Source organism: Phlebotomus papatasi, chromosome 3, assembly GCF_024763615.1.
Source record: "Phlebotomus papatasi isolate M1 chromosome 3, Ppap_2.1, whole genome shotgun sequence".
In the NCBI taxonomy this organism is placed as follows: Eukaryota; Metazoa; Arthropoda; class Insecta; order Diptera; family Psychodidae; genus Phlebotomus; species Phlebotomus papatasi.
The window spans coordinates 2,611,143-2,638,993 of NC_077224.1; the positions used below are offsets into that span (position 1 = coordinate 2,611,143).

General features: G+C 36.5%; 1 protein-coding gene across 1 annotated transcript; it reads left to right on the top strand.

Moving 5' to 3' along the window:
* The first annotated feature begins 1,064 nt into the window (after positions 1 to 1,064).
* On the top strand, positions 1,065 to 27,470 carry LOC129806413 (low-density lipoprotein receptor-related protein 4). The gene is made up of 10 exons (XM_055854979.1): positions 1,065 to 2,021; positions 9,017 to 9,441; positions 9,504 to 10,543; positions 10,610 to 10,801; positions 14,258 to 15,298; positions 18,586 to 18,842; positions 18,904 to 19,278; positions 19,336 to 19,622; positions 19,682 to 21,901; positions 25,248 to 27,470. Exons 1-10 carry the CDS (start codon positions 1,985 to 1,987, stop codon positions 25,326 to 25,328), a joined length of 5,955 nt encoding a protein of 1,984 aa, XP_055710954.1. The 5' UTR covers positions 1,065 to 1,984; the 3' UTR covers positions 25,329 to 27,470.
* The last annotated feature ends 381 nt before the right edge of the window (positions 27,471 to 27,851 follow it).

Consider the following 27,851-nt stretch of genomic DNA (forward strand, 5'->3'; position numbering starts at 1 on the left):
TTCTTTCAATACTTTTGAATTAATCAAGTCGATACAAAATCAAATATGGTTTTCTGATTCGTTAGATTAGAGGTCACGAAATAAGACTCATTTTCCTGTTATAAATAAACTCATAATTGCCTTACAATGTGATTTTACTTTAGGTGGCCAAAAGTTCTTACATGGCCAAAAGGGCTGACTCTACCCTAATGCCAGTTCGCGCGTTTTTTCGGTCACGAAAATGTGTGTAATACCGGGATTGAGTGTACAGTAGAGCCTCGCTATAGTCCATATTTGGTTCCAGATTTGACGCTTTGGTCGCACTATAGTCCATATCATTTTTTTAAAATTATCAACGACCGCCAAAAATATTAAAGTAATTATGAAAACATTGCATGTCGCGTACTAAAACACATAACCTAACTTAAAATCAGTGTTTTGAAATCAACGGTCGATAAATTGTGGACTGTAGAGCGATGGCCTATACCGGGGTTCTACTGTATATCTATCTGCGTATCGTGGGATTGAAAATTTTAAACAACAAAAGGGTATCGTACCATCTATCGGACAGTGTTATCGCGCCATCTCTTATTGTACAACAGCAAACCTTTGTCAACTCAGTAGTGAGTTAGAGTTTCTAATCGTTCTAAATCATCCGACGATTTTAAAGAATACATCATGAATTACTTTTGGCCGACACTGTTGTAAATAACGACTAATCTATGCTACTTGGGAGCAGTACAGTCCTCAATTGATATACTCGATATACTAAAGCGAAGAGTACGTTATTGCTTTATCTCAAGTAATAATTTTAAATGAGCCATACGACCATCGAATATCTTTTTGGGCCTCGTCAAATTGATTCCAGTGGGCGAAAAAAGATTTTCCAGATCCCAGAAATGGAGCATTTTCCCCGTTTGATGCTGCGGAAGTGAATGCGTGGCATATCTGTTGCCGAGATTCTGGGGAGTGTGTGCGCTAGAATTGTGCCAGGAAACATGCGCATGGTGGCAGTGACCAACCTTACAGATTCCGGAGAGGAGAAAACAGTGGAATTGAGAGGCGTTGTTACCCCAGGTCCTCTGAAAATTCCCATCGCATCAGTACCAATTCAGCATCTTGCCCAATCGCGAGTGCGTCTTTTAGCGAAAAGTGTCCCAATTTCTTTTTGAGAATAGCTCTCTCTTGGGTTTTTTCTTTCAGTCTCTTTTAGATCTTTCGAGTGGAATTCTGGTCCATTTGGAGGACACTTTTGGTCATGTGGTATAAATAGCCTTTGTGGAATTTTCAGTGTGGCAAGTGGATAAGTGCGTTTTCGGGCTTAAAATAAAACGCTTTTTAGTTGGAGAATTGAGACGCAAGGAACGAGGGACGAGTGAAGGAAAAAAAGATCGTAGGTCCCTGAGGAGGTGGCAGGAAGAAGTGGGAAAAAGGGCGAAAATTGTGGGTGGATTGAGGGGAGAGGAAGGAAAGAAAAAAATTTTCCTTGTGAGAAGTGGGTGTGTTAGCCAAAATTTCAGAAAGTGAACTCTTGCGTTGTGGAGCGCAGACATTTGCCAGTGCAGTGGGTGGATCCAGTGAGAGGAATCCTGTGCAAGGACATGGTGCTGATGTGAGTGGTACAAGAGAAAGTGGCTCTCAGTGCTTGGCTAAACATCTGGTAGATATCACATAAAAAAAAGTGGACAAATGTGAGGAGTAATTCCGTGAAAGCTGGTGATTTGGCCCGACATGAGGCGCAGCTATAAAAGAAGACTCATCTGGTCACAGCCGATCCCCTAAGTTCATCGGCTGCCTCTTCCATTTATTTTCTCGTATACCAACTTCAGCCATCCACAATACAATTTTCTCCAGGACTCCTGACCCACCAGGGATGCCATCGACACAGCCCCATGCCTAAATGCGTCGTAATGGCGAGATTTTCCGCAGGAAGTGCGTGAACATCCCTGTTTGAAAGAAAAAACCACCAACTCCACAGCATCTTCACGCAGAGATATCTCCACAAATGATATACCTCTGCATCTTGGTGATCCTGTGCTTGGGTGAGTCCTTCTGTTCATTTCAGTGTCCCCAAAATAGCCCATCCACCTCCTTCAGCAGTTTCCTTTTTTCCTTTTTGGGAAAATTCCAAAAGGGCGTGGAATGGGCAAATGGTGGAGCGCAAAAAAAAGAGTGGTTCGTTGAGAAAAGCCCGTGGGATGCTGTGATATCGATTTCATTATCAGACTCAGCGCCGACGCAAATCTACCGTTCATTCATAGAGAGTTCTCCCTAACCGTGCCACCCACCCACATCCACCCATCCACCCACCGCCTCCGCTACATCGATCTCTCCCCTTTCAGACACGCCAACTGCTGATGCAATCCAATTGGCTCCTCCAGCCACCTGGATACCTATCCTGACACCCCAATAGCCCAAGATATCAAGCACCACAGTCCCCAATACATACCATCCCCAAACCATCCCCAAACCATCCCCAAAAATTGAAAACCAGCTAAAAGGGATAATTGCACATTGATAGAGAGTGAAAGGAGGAATAGATAGGGCTGATATCGAATGAGGGTTTCCCATATTAAAGTTGCGTTTGGACTTACCTTGAAAATTTTGAACTGTTTGAAGCCAACTCACAATTGATCAGAAACTCAGCTTACACTTCTCAGAACAACACCGCATTTAGACAGATATATAGTATATTTATCCCTCTTTACAAGGCTCAGAGTCTTGTGCACAAGGATCACCTCAATTTAGACATATATCGTGTAACGGTCACGAATGCAGAAAAATTCCCATACGGATTTGTATGTGAAGGTAAGAAATTGGCTTCAACTTTGAAGGCCACTCGCAGAGGACTATCCAAGAAGCAAAATAGCTGCCTTATAGAACCAAGTATTAAACAAGTCTTTTAGTGCACCTTTCAAAGACTTAAAGTGAGAATTTTCTGTAGAAATTCCTATAGCAGCTCTTTAGATCCTTGAGAGTGCGCCACTTTACTTATAGTATAATCTCAATGATGGGACCAAGAGCGTTATAAGCAAATAAAAGGATTTTTGGTTCTATAGTGCCTTACTTAAGGAATTCTACAACACTATATCGTCAGTTAAATCAGCATTTATCGTAACTTCATTTTTGCGATTTTGAGATATATACATATTTAGAATTGGTGTAATTTTGTTTATTAAACGCACTTAAGTAAAAGAAACTATAATAAGAACAATGAAAATTATTTTCAATAAAAATTATCGTAAGTGCCCGTAATTAATAAAAAATTATCAGAATTTGTCGTAACTTTCATTTTTTCGGAAGTTACGACAAAATTTCATACTAAATTTTCTCTAATCAGCATTTGCCGTAACTTCTTTTGCTCACTTGCGTGGCTTGTAATTTGCAGCAAGAATTTAATATTTCTCATTGAAACGTTCACAAACTCTTCCAAATATCCAAAGACTGTGCAAATCATGCGATATTAAATCAAATTAATTCAATATTTGTGAGAAAAAAGTAAGAAAAAATCTGTGTCCATCTGTTATTAATTCAAAATAAAACAAGTAACACGGCACGCAAAATTTATTCAATAAAATTTATGTAATAAAAGCTTTAAGGGACAGGCATAAGAGTTTAATTAATTAATTTTGTCAAATAAAGGCGCTTATTATCACTAGAGTAATTGAACTTGATATAATGTAGTTTTGAAAATTGTCGTAACTTCCAAGATCTCCATACATTAGATTAGAAGTTACGGCTTTATAAACGATGGAAGTTACGATAAAATATTATTGTGTTTCTTCTAACATATTTCTCAATATTGCAGCTTTTAAATAATTTTTTAAAGATTTTCTCGAGTTAACTTACAGTTTATTAGTGCCACTTTTATTATTTTGACTCAAAGTATCGCATTCGGGGCTGATTTTTAAGAAAAATAATATTGAACTGAAAATTTCGTCTCCTGAAAAGTTGTCAAAAGGAAGTCACGACAAATGCTGATTTAACTGACGAATATTAAGAAAAAATTGTTTGTTGGGTAGCTAAATTCAAAGAGTAATACGTCCTTGAGGCTTTATTAAAAACTCCGTTGCAATGGACGGTTTTTACAGAACTGTGAAAATTTAGGAAAACTCAACAAAATTTCCACTATGAAATTTTTCTAACGTTATAATTTGAAAGAGATTAAGTGACTTATTCAAGTGACAATAATCTAATAAGTTGTGGGAAAAGTGATAAGTAAATTATTGATTTTTGATCTGGCTAAATGACCACAAATTATCATATCAGTAATCCCATGTTTACTACTACCTCAGTTTTCGCTATTTTATCATACGACGTTTCGGATAGAATTTTGCCTTCCTCGGCAAATTTTTTCCCTTCAAATTCCCTTGCAAATTCTTTTCCTCGGCAGACAATTTTTATAATTTTGATAAATTTAACAAATTAAAAAAAAACTCACCTGAAAATTAAAAGAACATTATCAAAAGTTGAATTAATTTATCAAAAATGTAAAAATAGTTTTCACTTGTACAGTAGACTCTCGCTAATTCGGTTCTTTTAACATCGGACTACTTTTTAATTCGGGCGGCAATTAAATTTGAATAAAGTTTATTTTTATTCATGAATTTTCATTCTAATTGCTGAATGCAGCAAATATGCTCAAACTTGTCATGATTTTTCTTAGTTAGGGTAAGTGTGCCAAATTTTGACATAGTTGCACATAAGCACCGAAGTCCTAAGTTTGAAATGCATTATTTTTAATTCATATTGATATTTTTTGTTACTTCTTTTTCGGGAGGGTTGTGTGGAACCTTAAAAACTAGTTTATCATCTTTGTTTTCTTTAAATCACTTTCTAAAATATTGAAATATTAATAAAAATATGGACATTGCTTTGGGTAGTATTCCGGCCACTTTGAGTGAAATACCGCCCACCTTTTTTCTGACCACCTTTTGTGATGGATCGGATAGAAAATATCAAAACGTCAAGCGGAACGAGTTTTACATTTAGTTTAATTCGTTTATATGACCCATAAGCCCTGAGATCTTCCGTGTAATTTGTCCTGAAGACCTGAAGAATAGCATCTTAAATTTACGCGCAGATTTCCGTAGCAATTTGCCCTTCCTGAACTCTTCCAAGGCCTTTTCCACATCATCTTTTTCATAGAAACGATGTTTGTTTTTCTCTGGACATTGTAGAACTCAGAAATTGAAAAAAAAACACAAAATGAATAAGAAATTTAGGAAAGAAAAAGATGTTGCCGGAATATCGAACGCTACCTCACCGGAGAGACGCTCACAAAGTATATATACTTTTTTACGCGAATTACAGGATCCAGCTGGGAAATTTTACCCGAAGTTTAAAGATTGATTCACTATTAACATAAACAGAAACAATCTTTAACGAAAACTAATCAATTTTCATGAAAAACACCGAAGGAAAACCTTCTGCACTTCACCACAAATCGTAAGACTGCTAGAAACACAATCGATCTGTCACATTTTTTGTAAGACTCTTTCCACACTGAGTTTTTACAACGCAATTTAAATTAAAATTATACCTAAAATTTAACTGTCTTTGTGTTAATATATCCTAAAATGAATAAATATTTAAAACCAAAATGAATTCATTGACTCTTCGAAGATAACATACATAATTTTAATTGATTTATTTCTACTTTGTGTTGGTATGCCACGGTATCTTGCGGAGCTTGTGGTGGCTGGATCATCAACTAGGGCTTCGTGTCTCCGTGTGCCTAGTTCAGGTTGTCGCATTCTCCGCGACTCCCTATTTGTTGAGGGAATCGTTCTTTGGAATAATTTACCTCGCGAGCGGAAGAGGGAGCTTATCCTTAGATTTGTTGGTGCCGCGCGCTCCTCGTGCCCCACATGAGCCTTTTTTCTTCTTCTTTTTTTTTCTAAATTTAAAACTTCTTAAATTTTATGAAGCTAAGCTAATTGTATAGAGGACAGATTGTCCTATTCTTTATCAATAAATTGAATTGAATTGAATTGAATTGAATTATTTGCATGGCCGAAATTACACTCTAAGTGGCCGAAATTAGAAGCTGGCCGAAATTTGGCACACTTTCCCTATGTTGTGATATTTCATTATTGAGTGTTTTAGTATTTACGATAAACACGGGTACGTAATGAGATTAGAGAAAAAAATCGTTATATTTCAAACAGTTTCAAACCTGAATTTCTTTCTAATTTGGGTGACATTCGGTTCCAAATGCCCGAATTTGAGAGAGCCTACTGTACTAGAAGGAGATAAATAATTCCCGAAACGAAAAATATAAGAGAATAAATCTAAACGAGGTCAAAACCCGTGCCAGGGACGGATTTAGAAATGTGGGGGCCTCATGCCCATTTGTGGAGGCCCCAAAAATCTTACGTTTTCCAACAGTGTTGCAACTTTAAAATTTTATTTAAATTTTTATTTAGGCTCTTTTAAGATCGGGCTACTTTTTAATTCGGGCAGCAGTTGCATTTGAAAAAAGGTTTGTTGTCATTTTTCAAGTTTGATTATGATTATCAAATGAAGCAAATATACTCAAATTTGCCATAGTTTGTCTTAGTTTCGATGTGATTTTGCATTATTAAGGGATTTTCATGAAATTTACAATTAATATGAGCATATAAACTATAATTCATACAATCTGCTTTTAGCGCTCTTGATCCGTGTTTGTGACTACTAAAAGTAAAGTGGTAAGCTCTTTAGGGTCTTATGAGCTTGTACAGGAATTTCAACACAAAATTCTCATTATAAGCCTTATAAAGGTGTAATAAAAGACATGTAAAAGGCTTAGTTTTATAAGGTAGCTATTTTGCTTAATGGCTTTCTTGGGTGGTAATTCTGATAAAGACAAAATGTTCTTTTAATGTGTTTTAAATTAGAAATTTTAATTTAAATCCAATCTTTCGGAGAATTTCGTAGTCTGAAAGCTTCCTAAAGCCATCAAGAAAATTTTTCTTTGAAGAAAATTACAGGAAATTGATCAAAAATGGAATGAAAATGCTCTTTACGGATCTCAAAGAATTTTTGATTTATTTTTTTTTTCAAAAATTCAATCATAAACTCTATTTCGATTATTTTAGTTTAGGGTGTTATGAGGAAAGCTATGGCTAGATATTCCCTAATAGTTTTTTTGAAAACGACATCATAGCTTTCTTTGGGAGAAGTTGATCAAAAAGTCACCCAAAGTTCCTTTAAAAGTATATTTTAAAAATTTTGAAAAATACGTTTTGCATAAGAATTTAAATTTTGAAAACATAAAAAAAATACTTTAATGTGATTTAAAGTTTTGATTTCTGGCTTAATATATGTAGTCAAAACTAGCCTAAAATTGTAATTTAATTGATTTCCTATATTGAGATTCTAAAGTCACTATTTCTCAAAACAAAAATTTATTCAAGAAAGTTAAAAAGTTTCAAATTACAATAAAAATGACTGGTTTTTAGTCTATTTTACTTACTTAGAGTTGAATTGCGAACTAGAAAAGGAAACGTAAAGTAGTAGCAAAATGTTTAATAATTAAAATAACGATTTTGAGTAAGGGCCTCAGTACATAAAAGATCACCTTTTCCAAAATGCAACCCGTTATCCTTGGAATACCTTGGAAATTATTTTTCTGTAATTTAACTTCTCGAAATACTTGCTACAAAATCTGATATGAAATCAATGGAATCAATAATGTACATTAAGGTCAATATTTCAGTTCGTTTATCAGTAATTCATTTGAAATTATTTTAAATAATACATTTTGAAAAATACTTTTCTTGTCTTTACTGATAACGAAGTATTTTAAGAATAAGAAGTCACATGCAGAAGTGTGATAATAATTTCATATAAAAAAATCTATTTATAAAATTTCAGTAAAGGTGAACCTCTTAATAAAGCTTTATACAATTATGCTCAAATGATTAAAGACTACCCTAGAAGAGCAACTAAAAATTTTATTGTGTCTTCCATTGATTCATCCATTTCAATTTTCATTCATTGTTGATTTACTTGGAAAATCTATTTCGTTAATTGGAAGAAAAAATACCTCGTTATTTTTTATTTACGTATTTAGAAACTCTTCCAAATAAACCGTAATTTGTTACTGGGAAATATTTTTCTAAAATATTTTTCCCATTAATTTTTTTTCACCAAGACGACCAAGCTTAGGATAAATGTCCCAATTAAAAACCATTTCTAGACGCTTCAACTTTGACAGAAGATTCAACACATTAAGTTCATATTTTTTCTGAAGAGAATTACATAAATTTGCTCTTTGACTCTTCTAGAATGTTACTGTTTAGTGAGAATTCTTTAGATATAATTTGAAAATTTCTTAAATACAAGAAAATACGGGAGTGCAAAATGCTTCTATTGGAATCAAAATAATCCAAATGGAGACAAGGGAAAGTTTCTAATTGGAGACAAACAGAGTAAGTAAAACCGCGACGAAAGGCTTCCAAAACCTTGTTGAGTTGCTCTTGAGTGCAGGAATTTGTTCTTATTCCTGGTCTTTTCTCCTTTCCCATCTAAAACAATAAGAAAATCTCTCCAAAAAAAAAATCATATTTTCGGGATTTTCTATTGAAGCATTTGCAGACACTTCAGAAAAACTCTTTTTGTTCACGAAATAGGTAATTATTTCATTTGAAAACTTCACGTACCGTTAACAATAAAGATTAGCGCTTAATTTAACTAAAATTAGCCAGAAATATGACATAAATGTTAAACAAAACGAATAAACAACAGTCACTTTATTGTGTTGGAAAACATGGTCGATCGATGAAAAATTCGATGGTGAAAAGGTACACTTTTAATTTTTTTGAGAAATTGACAAATTAAAATTTGTGAATATGAATGGATTTTCGCTTTTTTTGGAGCAAAATTAACTAAATAATGAAACTGTGGTATAGAAAATATATAAATATAATAATTTAGTACTGTATTTATCATGAAAATAGTGACGTTTCCATTTGGAGTAGCGAAAAATTTCCATTTGGAGCAGGTTTTGAATTAGCTTAATTTACCCTATTCTTTTATTATTTATTTGCAGGATTCTGCACCTTGGCAGATGATCAATTACCAACAGAATGGCCAGATTATGGGCGTCAGGTGAAACCCCTCAATACCGGGGCAGCTCGGCAGATGTACGGATCAGGTTCTTTGCGTCCACCGGGACCTTTACCGACGCCGCGTCCCAAACTTCCAGACGATGGCAGTTTGCAGTCGCATCATCGGATTCACGGTGTTCTCCTCACGAAGCCCCTTTCTCCACCCAGCAACTCAGCCCAGTCCAACATTGATCCCTCACTTCGTGGTGTGGGCTTTCCACGGCAGCCTTTCTCCAGTCCTGATCTCTATGGCATCCGGGACTTTGGGCAGCGACGCGGAGATGGGGGACGGTCGGGTCTGGGGCATTATGCAGGAGAAGTACATGAATACGTACCACCAATGGGACAAATCAATGTACAGCATGAGGTAAGTCGTTAACGTAGTGTCTTTCTTGAGAATTTTCTTTGATGGGTCTGTGGCATGTGCAGCACGATGATCTGATGAAGCCTGCAGATGGAGGTGACGGTGGATCAGAGTGTCATCTGCAGTGCGAAGAATGGGAATTCTTCTGTATAGAGAGCTGCGCTTGCATCCATCGGGACAGTAGATGCGACGGATCCGTTGACTGTGACAACCAGGAAGATGAATTGGAGTGTGAAGATGTCAGTGAGGAGATTGTCCGAGAGATCCGGACAAAATGTGAATCAACTGGGTTGCACATTATGTGTCCGCGCACTTATACCTGCATCGCCAAGGAATGGCTCTGCGACGGGGACAACGACTGCGGAGATTACTCGGATGAGACTCACTGTGGAGCCAGGCACAACTGTTCCCAAGATCAATTTGAATGCATGAATGGACTCTGCATCCAACAGACGTGGGTGTGCGACGGAGAGAATGACTGCAAGGACTCATCGGATGAGATCAACTGCACCCGTTTGGCATGTTCTCCGCAGGAGTTTCAGTGCACAGACGGAGCTTGTGTCTCCCAATCCTTCAGATGCGACTCCGACGTGGACTGTGCCGATGCCAGTGATGAAGTAAACTGTAACACCCGTTTGGCTCTCTGTCCAGAAGGAGAGTTCAGATGTCGAGGAACGATAGGGAGTGTTCGGAGTCTGGGAAGCACAGGAGGTCGTTGTATCCTGCAGCGGTTCCGCTGTGACGGTGACAACGACTGTGGAGACTGGAGCGATGAAGAAGGATGTCCACGGAAGGTAACCAGCTGCGGAGCCAATGAATTCAAATGCGACGATGGCACCTGCATTCCCGATCGCTGGCACTGTGACGGTGAGCAGGATTGTGACAGTGGGGAAGATGAGAAAAAGTGCAGTACTGGTACCAAGGAAATCCATCGAACCTGTGCTGCAGACGAACACACCTGCAAGGATGGCAGATGCATCCTGAAATCCTGGCTCTGTGATGGCATTGCAGACTGCAAACGCGGCGAGGATGAACTCGACTGCGAGATTCACTGCGAAATCGGTCAATTCTCCTGTCCAGCTCACAGGAACTCTTCAAATATCAAGTGAGTTCCCTCAAAGGATTATCTCTTTGATGCATAAACTATCTATATGTTTATCATTTTACAAAGAATCTGCGTGAATCAGAAGCACATCTGCGATGGCCAGAATGACTGCCCTGGTGCCGAAGATGAGCTCAACTGTCCCAAACCCCGTTCATGTGGTCCCAATTCAAAATGTGAACAAGTCTGCATTACAACATCAACTGGAAGAGATGAATGCGCCTGCAGAGTGGGCTTCATCCTCCATGCCAACGGTTACAAGTAGGTCTCTTCCCATTCTTTAACGTTTAACCGTTTAAGGACGAGAAGATATCCGCTGAACGAAATTCACTGAAATCAAGTTTCCTTTAATATTTTGGCCTAAATAGGCAATTCGTGATTAGAAAAAAAATTTCCAGTACCTAGGAGTCTTGGAAAACTATGGGAGATATATGTTCCAATCGTCCATAAAGGTAAAAAAACACAAAATTTTCCGGGTGGTTAAATTACTCTTTTGTTTTATTATTTTTGTGAGATAAACGGAATAAACAATTTATTGAAAATATTATCGATTGTGTGAAAAGACCATTAAAGTACAAGTTTAAAAATCAGGCGATGAAACGTTGCATTCCAAAGGAAAAAAAATATATATATCGTATATACCTATAATTTTTGGCCTCGGACAAGTATGAGAAGACTAATAAACTGATAAACACAAATTTTAGTATTTCCCAGATTGTAAAAGATCCCAGCTAAAACAAATAAAAATCCAATCACATTTTTTACATAATTTCATATTTTTATTATTGTCCTCCAAACAGTTTCGAGTACTATTAACACACAGATACATTTCGCATTTCTCACAAATACAGCTGGTCCTACAGTAGACTCTCCCAAATTCGGGCATTTGGGACCGAAATGTCAACCGAATTAGAGAGAAATTCGGGCAGCATTGAGTTTACATGCTAATTGCTATTATAAATTTCATGGAAACCTTTTAATAATGCAAAATCACATCAAAACTAAGTCAAATCATGACAAATTTGAACATATTTGCTTCTTTTGATAATCACAATCGAACTTGAAAAGGGTCAACAAACTTTTTTCGAATTTAACTGCCGCCCGAATTAGAAACTAGCCCGATCTTATAAGAACCGAATTAGAGAGAGTCTACTGTATTTTCTTTTTTTTTTTAAGATAGCACAATGTGCATCTACGCCTTTCTTTAGTTTGTGGTCTCTTGCGGGAAATAGATAGCACTTCTAATGCTTTCAAATCTGTGCCTAGTCATGGTCGATGCAATGAAAGGAATGCCCATGTTAGGAGAAATGGACCAGTAGTCGCGAAAATGATTCCATGGTAAAGGGAATGCCCTTCCGTCTGATGTATATTTACATCTGTTCCAGGATTAACGCAGAGAGATCTGAGAAGCAAATAGTTGCTAGAAAAATGCTCTAAGGTGTTAAGACAAAAAACAAATGGTCAGTAAAAAGTCAAAAGTGGTCAGCAGAAAATCAAATTTGATCAGCAAATAATTCGAAATAATCAGCAAAAATTTTCAATTTTGTCAGTAAAAAAAAAAATTTTGTCAGTAAAAAGTTAAATTTGGTCAATAAAAACTTGGAATTGATCAGTAGATATATTCGAGTTGATCAGTAAAAAGTTAAAAATTTATCAGCAAAAAATTAAAAATGGTCAGTAAAAAGAAAATATGGTCAGTAAAAAATTAAAAATGAACAGTAAAAATATTCGAGTTGATCAGCAAAAAATTAAAAATGAACCGCAAAAAAATTAAAAAAGCAGTAAAAAATTAAAAATAAGCAGTAAAATATAAAAAGTGGTCAGTAAAAAATTAAAAAGGAGCAGTAAAAAATAAAAATTGGTCAGTAAAAAATTAGAAGTGGTCAGTAAAAAATAAAAATTGGTCAGTAAAAAAATAAAAGTGATCAGTAAAAAATTAAAAGTGGTCAGTAAAAAATTAAAAGCGGTCTGTAAAAAATACAAATTGTTCAGTAAAAAATTAAAAACGAGCAATAGAAAGTAAAAATTGGTCAGTAAAAAATAAAATTTGATCAGTAGAAAATCAAAATTGGTCAGCAAAAAATAAAAAGTGATCAGCAAAAATTAAAAGTGATAAGTGAAAAATAAAATATGGTCAGTAAAAAAATTAAAATTGAGCAGTAAAAACATTTGACCAGTAGAAAATCAAAAGTGCTCATATTAAATTATTAACTGACCACTTTTTATTTTCTATTGATAACATTTTAGTTTCTACTGATCAAATTTTATTTTTTACTGCTCAATTTTAATTTTTTTACTGACCATATTTTATTTTTCACTGATCACTTTTAATTTTTCACTGATCACTTTTAATTTTTTGCTGATCACTTTTCATTTTTTGCTGACCACTTTTCATTTTTTACTGACCACTTTTTATTTTTTGCTGACCACTTTTGATTTTCTACTGATCAAATTTTATTTTTTACTGCTCATTTATAATTTTTTACTGACCATATTTAATTTTTTATTGCTCATTCTTAATTCTTTGCTGGTCACTTTTTAACTTTTTACTGATCATCTCGAATATTTCTACTGCTCGTTTCAAATTTTTTGCTGACCACTTTTTATTTTTTACTGCTCATTTTTAATTTTTTGCTGCTTTTTGAAATATTTTTACTGATCATTTTTAATTTCTTATTGACCAAATTCAATATTTTTATTGCTCATTTTAAATTTTTTACTGACCACTTTTTATTTTTTATTGACCACTTTTGGTTTTTTACTGATCATCTTTTACTTTTCACTGATCATGTTTTATTTTTCACTGATCACTTTTTAATTTTTACTGATCATGTTTAATTTTTTGCTTACCACTTTTCATTTTTTACTAACTGCTTTTAATAAAGTGCTGCTCTTTTTTAATTTTTACTGCTCGTTTATTCAATGCCATTGAAATATTACCTTTTCTAACCAATATTACACTGAGGAACTTGATATAATCACACAAGTATTTACAAATAATTGAATATTTTATGCACAAATAAGCAAAAGAATGAGATATTCCAACCTCAAACCTTGGAAAATCCAACAGAAGCGGATTCGGTGTTTTTTTTACCTCTATGGACAATTGGAACATATATGTCCCAGGAAATTCAAAAAGCTTTCCTGAATATACCAATTCATGATAATTTTCACTCTGAATAAAAATATTATGTGCAGTTATTGTAGTTCATAGATCCCAAAGGGTTTTGCTTTAAAAAAAATTGTAAATATAAAAAAAATCGAAAATTCATTGACCAATTCGAGAACTTGAAAAGAAACTTGCTAGAGATTTGCAAAAAAAAATATACTAGATTCCTACATCCTTCTACTTTGTGATTATGTATAAATATTAGAAAAAATTACGGATACTTGTCAGGAATAATTTCTTCTATGGAACACCGGTGTTCCAATCGTCCTTAAAAGGTTAAGCTTCCTACAATTTCTTTTTCCTCAGCATTTCTGCTGCAGGAAATTGGCATTATAAATCATGTCGGGAGTATTTTTAACATTTTTCAAGTGTCTGCCCCTCTTGAGAGTTGGCGCTTGAGAATCAACGAGATGGAATTGCTATTTTTAGGAGATTATTTTCATAAATAGAAGAGAAGGAGATGTAATATTATGAATATTATGAGCTCAAAATAGATATTTTATAAGACGGATTGGTTTTTGTATCTGAATTAAACCTCTTCCTTTCAGCTGCACGGACATCGACGAATGCCAGTTCTCGACGGATCCTGTATGTTCACAGAACTGCATCAATACCTACGGCTCCTTTATGTGTTCTTGCGTATCAGGATATGTCCTACGTCCGGATTTGAGAACATGCAAAGCTCTGGGATCCTCCATGAAGCTTATCATGGCCAACAGGGCGGATTTGCGACAGATCTCTTTGAACAAGAAGTACACGTCTCTCATCAAGGGTCTCCACAATGCCATCGCTGTGGACTACCACCATGCAAAAGGCCTGATTTTCTGGACAGATGTCTCAACGGATGTCATTAAAAGGGCCTACGTCAATGGAACGGGTATTCGGGATGTAATTAAATGGGGCTTGGAGTCTCCTGGTGGACTGGCTGTAGACTGGGTGCATGATTTGATCTTCTTTACTGATTCCGGAACACGCAGAGTAGAAGTGACGACTTTCGATGGTGCCCTAAGGGCAGTGATTGCGGCTAATGATCTGGACAAACCTCGAGCAATTGTTGTACATCCTGGAGAGATTCTTCTGTTCTGGTCAGACTGGGGTCCCAATCCCAAGATCGAACGTGCCTTCCTCGATGGCTCTGGTCGTCAGACCATCATCACCGAGGGAGTCTTTTGGCCAAATGGACTTGCCCTTGACTACACAGCAGACAGGATTTACTGGGCTGATGCCAAGCATCATGTCATCGAGAGTTCGGCCTTCGATGGGAGTGATCGAAAGAAAATCCTAAGCAATCACTTACCGCATCCATTTGCACTGACAATCTTCGAGGACTCCATGTTCTGGACCGATTGGCACACGAAGAGTATCAGTACGGCTAATAAAATTACAGGAAAGGGATTTAAGATTGTCCACGAGGGTTTGCATTTCCCCATGGATCTACACAGCTTCCATCCAGCTCGTCAGCCCAACTATTCCAGTCGATGCCAGGCAGACAAGAAAGGCCTAAAAGGTGGCTGCAGTCATCTTTGTCTTCCAAACAAGAACAGTCGACGATGCTCATGCCCAATTGGTTTGACTCTCAAGGAGGATCAGTGAGTATTATTGCTTCCTTCGAATACTGTATCTGACGCAGTTGTATATTCTCTTCAGTTTCTTCCGGTGTTCGTCAGAGGATTGCCTTCTTCTCAAATCAAAGACTAAAATTTTTTCTCCAAAGCTTTCAACCCTCGGTATGGGTCAATTATAGTCTTTCTAATGATTTGGAAACGTCTTTCGTCCTCTTAACACTACACATAGCCACAAAACTTACTTTTCTTTTTTATATAATATATGGGAATTTTTGCTATTACGTTTTCTTAATTTAATTTTATTTTTTGTTTGCTGCTTCCTCTTCAGTGGTTTTGTTCCAACTGACGAACACCGGAAGAAACTGAAAAGATTATTGCTTCCCAATTTCGGAACATATTTGTTCCAAAAAATATCTCGTCCATGGACACCGAAAATTTTTGGAATAAATTTGTACCTTCTAGGAGAAACATAAAGACACCCAATATTAGTAACAAATTTGTTCCAAAAAATAGCTCGTCTAGTATAAAATCCCTCTTCTCACACTCAGTCACCCGTCACCGAAGTGAAGAGGACGCCAAATCTGTGGCAATTTTCGTGCTACATGATTTAACTTTTTTAATTCGAGATTCCCTTCCCTCCCTGCTGCCAGCATCACCAGCAATTGCATATGATTTCATCATGCACGCGTCTGTATAAAACACTTTTAAGTTGATTCTTATTTGATGCTCCTTATAAACTTTCGCCACCGAAATCCATCTCGACTGAAGTATAGGCCTTAACTGTAAGACGAAATCTTTTACACACGAATTTGTTCCCGACAATCGGAACAAAAAGATTCTCCATATGAGCAACAATTTCGTTCCAAAAATTACCTCGTCCACGGACAGCGAAAATTTTTGGAACAAATATGTTACTTACTTACTTACTTACTTAACCGGCGCTACAACCAATTACTGGTCTTGACCTGACTCACACCCGTCGCCACTCGAGCCTGTCCGCCCCTAAAGACTTTCCAGGCTGGGTCGTCCTCATCTTTGCGAACCAGATGACCAGCCCACCGAAGCCTACCCAACTAGCAAATTAGTTGCCTTTTAGAACCAAATACTTGAAATGATCTTATAATGATCTTCTAAACAGCTGACAGCGGAATTATAGGATAGAGATATAAAAGTCTCATAAGAAGCCTAATACAATCCTACGAAACCCTTTTTATAAGATAATATTTCTCAAGAAAATATCTTCTATAATATTTTACTTACATCAAGCTCAAAATATGTGTTAATAAGAACAAAAGCCTTAATTAAGAACTATTTTCTAATGAATCTTATTTCAAGGTGTGCTACAAATTCTTTTTATAGACTTTTTCCAGTACAATCCTTTTCACGTGAAAATATTAGTTATTTTCTCAATGAAAATCAAAGTATAGTCCAATTTTATCGATTTGCTCAATATTTTGTAGAGCCTTCTGTCATTTGTTTGCAATTATTACTTCCTAATTTATGAATAAAACCGGAAAACAGATTAATGTCGCTGTGAGTTTTCTATTAGGATAGAAGAGCGCAATGAGTACGATATGGAAGAATACTAAAAACTGCTATAAGATTTTCATATTTGCTCTGCAAATAGTCTTATAGAAGAATCTTAGACTTTCAGTACACTAAGACTTTTTTCCTCGTGAAAAATATCATGATTTCCACAAAAAATTAAAGTAATCCACTTTTATCAGTTTGTACCATTATTTTTTTAATTTATAAAAAATACCATTGGAGCGTCCAAGAAGTATTTTCTCCTTCATTTTGACTTGTACCGTTCGCAAAATACGATACTCTACTTTTCTTAAACACCGCTTATAGTACTCCCGAATGAGTCTCAGTGACCCTTATATGTAAAAGTGGCGCACTATTAAGGTGCTCAGGAAGTTCTTTGAGCACTACTGACAAAGCATGTGAGGCATTCTTTGAGAAGGATCTGTAAAACTTAGTAATTTCTTTATTTCTTGATTATACACTCGTTATCACTATACCATAGCACATTTGCACCTTAAACATTAGCGCAATAAATAATTAGCGCGTAGGATCCTCCTTTCAAACACGGCTAAGAGTTCGCAATTCTGTTTGCTGAGGACCCACGTCTCAGACGGATACGTGAGGACTGGCAGGGTCATAGTCCTATACCGCAGGAGCTTAGGGCCTAGACAGACCTGAGGTTTAGCCGAGAGATGACTTAGCGTAATTATATTAGAAATAATGGTCAAACTACATTTCCATCATACATACACAGATTCGTCTCACACTTTTATTAAATTTTGAAAGTACTACGAAATCTTGCTTTATATTAAGCATTAAAAGTTCTAATAAAGACATTAGTCAGTATAGTATATTGATAAAATATTTAGTCCATCTTATTAAAATATAAAATAAATTTCTATTAAGTCGTCTCTCAGCTGAAGTCGTAAGTGTGTCTAGGGCATTAATCTTTATGCTTAAGGTTCTGGACCGGAAAACTCTTAATAGACTGAAATAGGCCTTGTTGGCTTTCAGCAGCCGTGCGCGGACTTCTGTTGAGATGTTGTTGTCGGCTGTGATTGTTGACCCAAGGTACACGAAGGAGTTGACAACTTCAAAGTTGTAGTCCCCCATCGGGAACCCTGTTTGACCGATGCTCTCCGTGGATGTTGCCGGAGTTGCTGCTGACGAGGCCATCATGTACTTTGTTTTGCCTTCGTTTGTTTCCTTCGCAGCTTCCTTTGGAGCTGCGTGGACTTATTGAGTATGACCCCCCTCATGCTCACGCCGGAGTCACAGATCGCTTTCTCCAGTGCCAGGTTAAAGAGGACGCACGATAGTCCGTCCCCCTGTCTGAGTCCGTTGTTCACGCGAAACTCTCGTGACAGCGATTCGTTCGCCTTTACTTTGCTCCTCACATCGGTCATGGTCATACTAGTCAGTCTAATCAGTTTCTCCCATGGCTTCATACAGTTTTACACTGACTATGCTAATTTCGTCTACTCCAGCGAAAATTATTGGAACGAATATGTTACAGATGTAGGAATAATATTGTTATAAAGAAAATGTACCAATTTTTTCCTGGCAGTGGGAACAAAACAGTCGAGTGCAACAAATTCTGTTACAGCTTTTAGGAACAAATTTGTATAAAACGAAATCAACTCAAATTTCTAGACATTCCACACAAAGACAAATATCTTCTCTAGGTACAAATTGATTCCAAAAAATTTGTTCCAAGGAAAACTTGTTCCAATATTTTGGTCAGTGTCCAAAGGGTTTTACCGTGCAATTCCTCCATTTTCCAGGAGAACCTGTACTTCCGTTCCGGATAAACTTCTCCTCATTGCGAGGAAGAAGGATATCAGACTTCGACAGCTTGAACCAAAGAACGCTTCCATTGAAGTCGACATGGTTGTACCTCTGGATGGACTCAAGTCTGCCGTAGCTCTGGAATGGTGCAGTGAATCTGACTACATCTACTGGACAGATGTTGGTCGTGGGAGTATCAGCCGGGCTTTTCTCAATGGCAGCAATCAAGCGACAATAATCTCTACGAACCTGGGTAAGATTGATCACCTTCGCCTTCTGGATTCCACTCAATAACCTCAGTGTCAATCTTTCAGTAACTCCCGCTGGAATCGCTCTGGATTGGATCACGGATAAAATCTACTTTACTGATTCGGGAACCAATCGCATTGAGGTGGCTTCTGTGGATGGGAAAAAGAGATCTCTGCTAATCTGGCAGGGTCTCGATAAGCCTCGAGATATTGTTGTGGATCCCATCAATGCAAAGATGATGTTTTGGTCAGACTGGGGAGAGACTCCACAGATAGAAAGGGCGGGGATGGATGGGATTGGACGAGAGAGTCTGGTTACCAGTGGACTTCTCTGGCCAAATGGATTATCCGTGGAAGAGAATCGATTGTACTTCGTAGATGGGGGCACAAAGATCCTTGAGTACATCAACTTTGACGGAACTGGACGGAAGACTCTGATAAGTAAGTCCTAGTTGGAATGTTTGTTGAAAAGAATCAAGATTAATAGCAAATTTATAGATTCAGGACTTCTGCATCCTTTTGGCTTGGACATCATGGGCAACCGTGTCTACTGGAGCGATTGGGAAACATTTAGTGTGGAGTCTGCAGACAAGAGAACAGGAAGAGACCTCAAGACGATCATCAGCAATACCAGTGATTTGATGGATATTAGAATTTTCCACAGGAACAGGGATTCCATCTACAGTCCCTGTGGAATAGACAACGGAGGATGCAGTCATTTGTGCCTCCTGAATCCTTCGGCTCTTGGATATTCTTGTGCATGTCCAATTGGCGTCAAGCTCACGGTAAGGCTTTTCAGGAATTTGTCCTTCAAGATTTCATGGATTTTCCCTTGATCTTGCAGAGAGACAACCGAACTTGCAGCGATGCCCCGAAGAACTTTGTCATCTTTGCACATCGAATTGATATCCGACAGATTTCCCTGGACATGGATTATCAGATTGACGTGGTGCTGCCAATGCCTGGACTCTCTAACGTTGTAGCCATTGACGTAGACCGCAAAACCGGATACATCTACTGGTCAGACAATGTGGAGGACATCATTATCCGGTCTTCAGTAGATGGGATGGAAATCGAGCATATAATTGACGACAGCATCGACGGTGTAGATGGCTTGGTGATTGATTCCGTAGGCAGAAAGATCTACTGGACAGATACTGGCAGGCATACCATTGAAGTGAGTGAACTCAATGGAAGCAACAGGGCAGCACTTGTATGGAAAGATCTTGATTCTCCGCGTGGTTTGGCTATCAATTACGAAAGTGGCCTCATGTTTTGGACAGACTTTGGGAATATTCCTAGAATTGAGAGAGCCGAAATGGATGGAGAACGACGAGTGAAGATTGTTGAGTCAAAGATTATCTGGCCCAATGCTCTATCAATTGACGAGACTGAGAAGAGGATCTACTGGACAGATGCTCATCACAATATCATCGAATCATCTGACTTTGACGGTAACTACCGAAAGGTTTTGTTGTCCGACGTGCCTCATCCCTATGGGATTGCAGTGTCTGACGATCAAGTCTACTGGACAGACTGGAAGACAAAAGCCCTCCATGTAGCACCGAAGAACAATCTCAACTCAAGCAGGATGCTCGTGGAAAAACTCGAAGGATTGATGGATGTGAAAGTGATCAAGGAAGAAGTGGACGTGACTAAGAATGCCTGCGGGGAATTCAATGGGAACTGTAGTCATCTGTGTCTCCGGAATTCTGCCTCATTCTCCTGCAAATGCCCCACAGGTTTGAAGATGAAAGCTGGAAGTGATAGGGATTGTGAAATTTTGCCAGAATCGTACCTAATCATAGCATCTAGGAATGGTATTGGTCAGATATCGCTCGAGTCAACGGATTTCTTTGACGTAGTTCTGCCCATTGAGAATGTACACGGTGGCGTAGCCCTTGATTATCATTACAACGATTCCAGATTGTTCTACGCTGACGTCAACATCGACGTCATCAAGTCGGTCAATCTGGAGAATCCCTCAGAAACCAGGACAATCGTAACTGGACTCGACATTCCCAATGGATTAGCAGTTGATTGGATAGCGAACAACATTTTCTGGACAGATACTGGATTGAAAGTGGTCGAAGTGGCTAAACTCGATGGTTCCTTCAGGAAGATCATCATCAAGGACAATCTCAATGATCCCCGAGCTATGATTGTCTATCCCAAATATGGGTACATTTTCTTTGCAGATTGGGGAGTTCGTCCAGGACATGCTGCCCGAATTGAACGATGCTACATGGATGGAAGTTCAAGAACCAACATCATTGATTCCAATTTAGGTTTTCCCAATGGGCTGGCAATAGATTTTCAGAAGAACAAACTGTTCTGGGCAGATGCTCTTGAGGATAAGATTGAATCAGCAGATTTCCATGGGAAAAATCGTCATACCGTTGTCTCTCCAGCTGTCCATCCATTCGGCGTAACCCTCTACAAAGACTTTGTCTACTACACGGATTGGTTCAACAAGAGTGTCTTCCGGGCCTCGATGCTGACAAACTCCGGTGCAGAAGAGATTCGTCATGGACTCCCAGGAGCCCTGGAAATTCGCTCAGTGGCCGCATCGCGTCAGCCTAAGGACTACTCGCCATGTGGCAATGAAAATGGAGGTTGCACACATTTGTGTCTCTTCCGGGAGAAGTCGTACGTGTGCGCATGTCCAGATCGCATGCAGGGCGAGTGTAAGACTGAGCCGCTCTTCTCCGTGCCACTGAGACAGCCAGGAGAACCCGAGGAGCCACCAGAGCCCTCGGATGACAACGACGGCTATGGATTGTCTTTCGTAGTCAAAGACAGTCATGCTCAGGCAGTTATCATCGCCACGGCTGTTCTCACGGTTATTCTCGTGATTGTTGTCATTGCCATCCTGGTTCTGGTGTTCAATAGTCGCCGAAAAACTGACAATCGCACCAGCAATAGCGGCAACAGATTTATGCTCACATTTACAAATCCTAACTACAACGGTACTGACGGACAACACAACGGGGAGTCGTCGGTGGAGTCCTCAGCGGGCTCATCTAAAAGGATCTGGAAGAGACTGAAATATGACAGATCAACGGTAAGTTATCTTAAATAATTGAGAGTTTTAAATCCCAGAAGAGAAACGCCAAGCGTCAGCCAAACCGAAACGACTGATTTTAACATGGCTCTTGTTTATCCTGTTGCTTATCTTGTAGTATCCGGAAATTGTAAGCCTTATTAGCCTAAGGGCCTCGACAGATCTGAGGATTAGCCGAGAGACGGCTTAACGTAATTATATTCGAAATAATGATTAAACTACATTTCCATAATTTTCTACTAAGTCGACTCTCGGCTTGAGTCGTAAGTAAGTGTGTCTAGGGCATAATACGGGCCTCAGGACCTGGCTTAACCATAAGGCTTAACTTCTTTAATTTCTTATCTGTGAAGAATTTTCGGAAAACTCAGACTTAGGATTGTACTATTAAGGATAAATGGTTTATTACAATCTGAAAACCATTAAATTGGTTGCTATGGTTGCTATATAGAATTTTGAGACCTTCGGGAGCTTACCTAAACCTCTAGTCGGAAAACCGCTTAAGATAACTAACCCCTTGGTACACCTAGCTTAAAGCTCTAAACCAGAGGTGTACAAGAACCGTTTAAAATCGAATAAATGTCAAAATGAGTTTATTCAGGTAGCGTTTTGACCATTGCATTGACGTACAAGTTTCATTTGACGTTTGTACGGTTGCAAAAGGTTCTTGCACAGCTCCGCTCTAAACAAATCGTCGGTTTCGTCTACTTCTGTCGTATCTGCATTTGTTTTGTATCTGCATTCGGTGCAAGTTGCAATGCAGACGTTTCCTCTTGCGTAAAATGCTGACACAAAAGAAATGCAGATACGACAGAGGTAGACGCAACCAATGAAATGTAGATAAAGCTCATCGACCGTCGTCGGTAGAATTTGAAGGATTCAAATTTAAGACTTGTGCAGCGAATTCACATCAAAGTAGAACAGTGAAATCCGGTCTAAAAATCGCCACAAACAAGACCAATACCAATGGATAGACGTTGATATAAGTAACGGCTTCCGTTCTGAGTCTAGGACCAATATTCCAAGTCAATCATTGGGGTAAAGTTCTAGAGAATAAAACTATTTTCTTGGAAGAGAGGATGGTCAGAACTATGTGAACACTGGAAACCGGTGTATTTTATTAGGTACTGATATAAGATTCAAAAATTTCCGGGATTTAAGATGATAAACACTGGGTGTCTTCGTGAAAAAGCTTTTATCTGACTGCAGCAATCTTAAAAAAATCAGTATAGAGTCAGTGTATGACTTATACTTTTTTATCCAATTATTACACCCCTCCCACTACCCGCCTTCTGGTGGCCACCATACAAAATGAGAACTATTTTCTTTTACATCTCCTTTGGTTAAAAGGAATTATTTAAGCTTTGTTCCCATGCAGAATTTCAGCTTTCTACCTATTTTTTTTAGAAAGGAGATGTAAGAAAAAAAGTTGTCATTTTGTATGAAGCCTACCAGAAAGGAGGGGTAGGGAAGGGGGTGCTGGACACACCTATGACTTAAGCCGAGAGATGTCTTAACATAATTATAATCAGAATAATGATCAAATTACATATCCATCAGTTTCTGACTAATCCATTTCTCGGCTTAAGCCGTAAGTATAACCTGACTATAAAAGTAAATCTGGATGCCTGTCAAAGGGCTTCTCACTCCTTCTAGTAGTTGGAACCGAAATGCTTTGATAGTAAAATTGTTCCTATTTTTACGAAGAATAATTAGTGCAAGTTTCAGCAAGATTCATCATCCGGGTGCAGTGAATCAGCATATTTCTTCCACTTTGAACGCATTTTTTAGCCGTCGTTGATTGCCCTGTCCCTAATTCGAAGTCATTTTCTGACATTTACCCTGAATTTAAAATGAAAAACGAAAATGATTAAAATCTATATTTGAGTTTAATTATTGTTAAGTTTTACGATTTTTACGCTTTAGTTTTAAAATAAAAATCTTTATTTGAGAACACAAATGAAACTTCAAAGGCTGTTTAAAGGACACAATGCCTACTGATATATCTCAAAATTGAGAGATTTATCTTTATCTACACAGAGTAAAATATTTTCTAAAATAGTTTGTAAATGTTTCTAATAGGAATTCACGAAATTTACGAAATTTACGAAATGCTCGCAAATCATATATTTCTTACTGCTCGAACTTAAAGAGTGAGCTTGTATAATCGTCTTTTTTTTTCAATTTGTCACCGTTCTGGAGTTTAAGCGATAAGATATATAGACTTCCACTCTTCGATGACCCCCAATAAAAAAAACAATATATCTAAACGTTTTTTTTTTCACCAAACCAACCCCCATCATAATTATATTTTTTTGGTTTTTCTCAAAATTGACCCAAGCTTTTTCGATCATTTTTGGATATGTTGTAGAGGTAGTCCAGGTGAACATTGCATCCAAACATACCAATGACCGGAAAATTCACCATTTTGAATTATTGAAGGTCAAAGGTCAACCACTTTGGAAGGCTCATTTTTCAACCGATTTGGATAAATTTGGATTTTTTGGAAAAGTATTGCAATTTCGAACCTGGCTGCATTGGTCTTTATCGGTAATGAATCGATTAACTAAAGATTTTTTGATTTTCAAATGCTTTCATGATTTATGGATCAATTTGATCTCTAATAAGACCAGTAAGCACCAAAAGATCATGAGAAAAACTAATTCACGGTAAGCTCTATCTCATGATTTCGAGCATTCCGCAAAGCTAAGACGCTTTACCAACTATTTTTTACAGATATTGTTCGTAAAAAAGGTAAAGTTAACGAGCATTTTTTGTTCTTTTACTAACATTTCCTTGTCCTTTTTTGTTTATCTGGCAAAACTTTACGAACAAATGACAAAATTTTACTAACATAATGTTATGAACAATATATTTGTAGAAAAAGTATTAAATTTTACGAACTTTTTAGTGGGTGCTATTATTTTTGAGCATTTCGTAAGTCTCTAGTGGACATTCGCAAACGTTTAAGAACAATTTTGTGAAATTTATTAATAAACTATAGGAGAAAGTGACCTGCCTTTGAATGCGGCAGCTTTTGAATATTTCATTTTTTCTCTTATTTTCCAAAGCAAAAACCCTATTTTCTATATTATATTCAATACGACTAACTATTTTCTATTAACTTCGAAAAATAAAATAGAATTCTTGCTTTGGGAAATAATAGAGAAAAGAAATGTTCAAAGGTTGTCGCATTCGAAGGCAGACCACTTTCTCCTATCACATTGTTTTACTTGCTCATTTCCCCGATTATCTCAATAATATATTTATTAGCCAAAAACTTTTATTGGTAAATAAAAGTATTATTTATTTAAAATAAAATACATTTGAATAAAATAATTTGTTTCAGGAACAAGTTTACGAGGAGAAATGCCTTGGAAACCCAGAAGCTCCAAATACTCTGATGCCGTCATCTCTCAATAATTACTAAAAGACAAAACTACAGAAATTGAAAACAGGTTGTTCAAGAAATACAAGATAAAAAACAAAAAGTTAGTGAAAAAGCTCCAATTAAGAAATACTTTGCACGCTTGAATGAAAAAAATAAATAAAAAAGGGAAATAGACGTAAAAAAAATTATGTTTAAAAGAATTACATGTCCTTATAAAGAAAAAAATGAAAATGAAGAGAATTATTCAATGAAAAACAATAACTTGACGAGACTTAATTGTTAAATTTTAGAATATATTTAAAAAAGGTATTACTTTAAATAGTAATTGATGATGAAAATGAATTATGAAATGCACGGTTCCCGGACACCTAATGAAATAAAACAAAATAAAATAAAACAAAACAACTTTAATCCAATAAATGGAATATAAAAAAAATTTAAACAAAAAAAAAACTTCTGTGGGTAAAAAAACGGTAAGTTTTGTGGAAAAATGAGACATAATTAATTAAATGGCGTCATCTTTTTCATACAGGAAAAAACATTTTTAACCTAATAAATCTTTTGAGTTTCGAAGATGTGAAGATTTTAGGAGAGATTTGAATTTTTCAAACCAGAAAAAAACTAAAAGTGTTGTGTAAAATAGTTCTTGAGAAATTTAAAAGAAAAAAAACTATGATGGTGAAACAATTCCAAGAAGTTCGTAATAATTACATAATGAAAAAGACATATTTTATATTAAACTAAAGCATAAAGATTGTAAAAGTTATAAAATTGATAAATGAAAATGGAAAAGAATCTACTTTATTTCTTTTGTCTGACATTCAAGCAGAATTTATTGATTTGCCATTCTTCACATATTCCATTCTTTATCTCCCTCTCTCTCTTCTAATATTCTATTAGTTTTTTTTATAAATATATATCTATTCAACAAAAATATTCTGCAAAAAATAAATGATCAGACAACTGTGAGAATTATGTGCCAAAAATAAAACGTAGTGAAAGATGAAAAAAAATAGCAAAGAATGGGAAATTTCTATTATTCTTCTTTTTTTCTAAAATAAATAATAGTATCTCAAAAAGATATTTAGTATATTCTAGATGATGGCTCCTCTGGAATTTACAAAAAATATCTCAAACATTTTTTTTTCAGGAGGAAGTATCTTTAAATTTCTTTTAATTTGCATAACAAATTCTTTTTTTCCAAAATACAAATAAGCACATATAGTGCGCGTTTTAGTGCAAAAATATATGTCTTATGGATAAATTTTCCTTTTATTTCACATTAAATTTTAATTATCGCGATATTACGGGTTCGTACGGATACAAACGAAATGGAATTGTAGGTGAAAAACGATTTAATCTGAACCCTTACAATACTTAAATGAACTTTTTCCTCATATTGCTCTCAAATGATGCAAAAAGATAGGGCTAAAAGGTAAATTTTCCACTAGATTTAAGTATTTAAGATGAAAGATAAATTATTTTTGTATTTTTTGCATGCTAAAATTTTAATTTAAAACAAAAAAAAAATCAAAGTTTTTATACCTCAGTGCTAGACAAAGAAAGACTCAAACAAGTCTTTTAGAAAATTCTCGGAGACAGAGAATAATTTTTAATGCAAGGGAAAACTCACTGATGCATTGTAAGGGTTTAAGGAATTTAAAAAAAAAAATAAAAAAATAAAATTACCTCAGAACGACATGATGATTGAGAAGAAGAAAACTTTTTTTAAACATTAAAAAATATTCTTTATGTAGTGTTATTTTCCTCAAAAAAGAGAAATCGAAGAAAATCACGGGGTTAGTAGCTTAAAAAGGTGAAATATTTAGAAAGAGAGACTTCCAAAAAAAAAACAAACTTTTTTTTATATAATTACAAACATTGTAATAACTGAACAAAGGCGATAATGGATAGGTTTGGCTGGAGATCCGGTATGCACGAGGTATTATGATGTTTCCATTATATAAAAAGTGACACATAATAATTTTAGACGTTTATTCATTATGAAGGATGAGAGAAACGAAGGAGGTAAATGATCCATTTACAAAAAGGGATTTAAAAAAAAAAGAATTATTTTAAAAAGAAAATTAAAAGAAACACCTGTGTGAAAGCCTCCCACACATTTTATTATTATATTTATTGTATGATGAAATTGAATAAATAAATGTATAAATGTTGAAAGAGATGTCTTTTAAAATGATATGGTGATGTTCAATGGGTGGATTTCCACTATCAAGTGAATTTATAGGTCTATAACATTGATGCAGGGCGGCAGAATTCAACACAACTTGATTTTTCTGATTAATTAAACTAGGGGAAGTCTTTTAGGCTTCGTACACACTCTTCCTTCGCACACATTCTGCCTTCGAACACTACATATTCTGGGGAATCAGTGGCGCAATAGGCAAGGCCGGTGGCTCTTGGGCCGATCGATTCCCGGGCTTGACTTACTGTTGTGAGTTCGAGTCCCGCCCGGTGAAAAGATCTGAATGTCTAATTTAGGCAATTTTCATATGTTAATAACGTAATGCACTGCCTACGCCCAACAACTCCGGAAGCATG

Coding starts and splice junctions, on each gene's coding strand:
- LOC129806413 (XM_055854979.1), top strand. CDS start 1,985: ATGATATACCTCTGCATCTTGGTGATCCTGTGCTTGG. Junction 2,022..9,016: donor CTTGGTGATCCTGTGCTTGG/GTGAGTCCTTCT, acceptor ATTTATTTGCAG/GATTCTGCACCTTGGCAGAT. Junction 15,299..18,585: donor TTGACTCTCAAGGAGGATCA/GTGAGTATTATT, acceptor TCCATTTTCCAG/GAGAACCTGTACTTCCGTTC.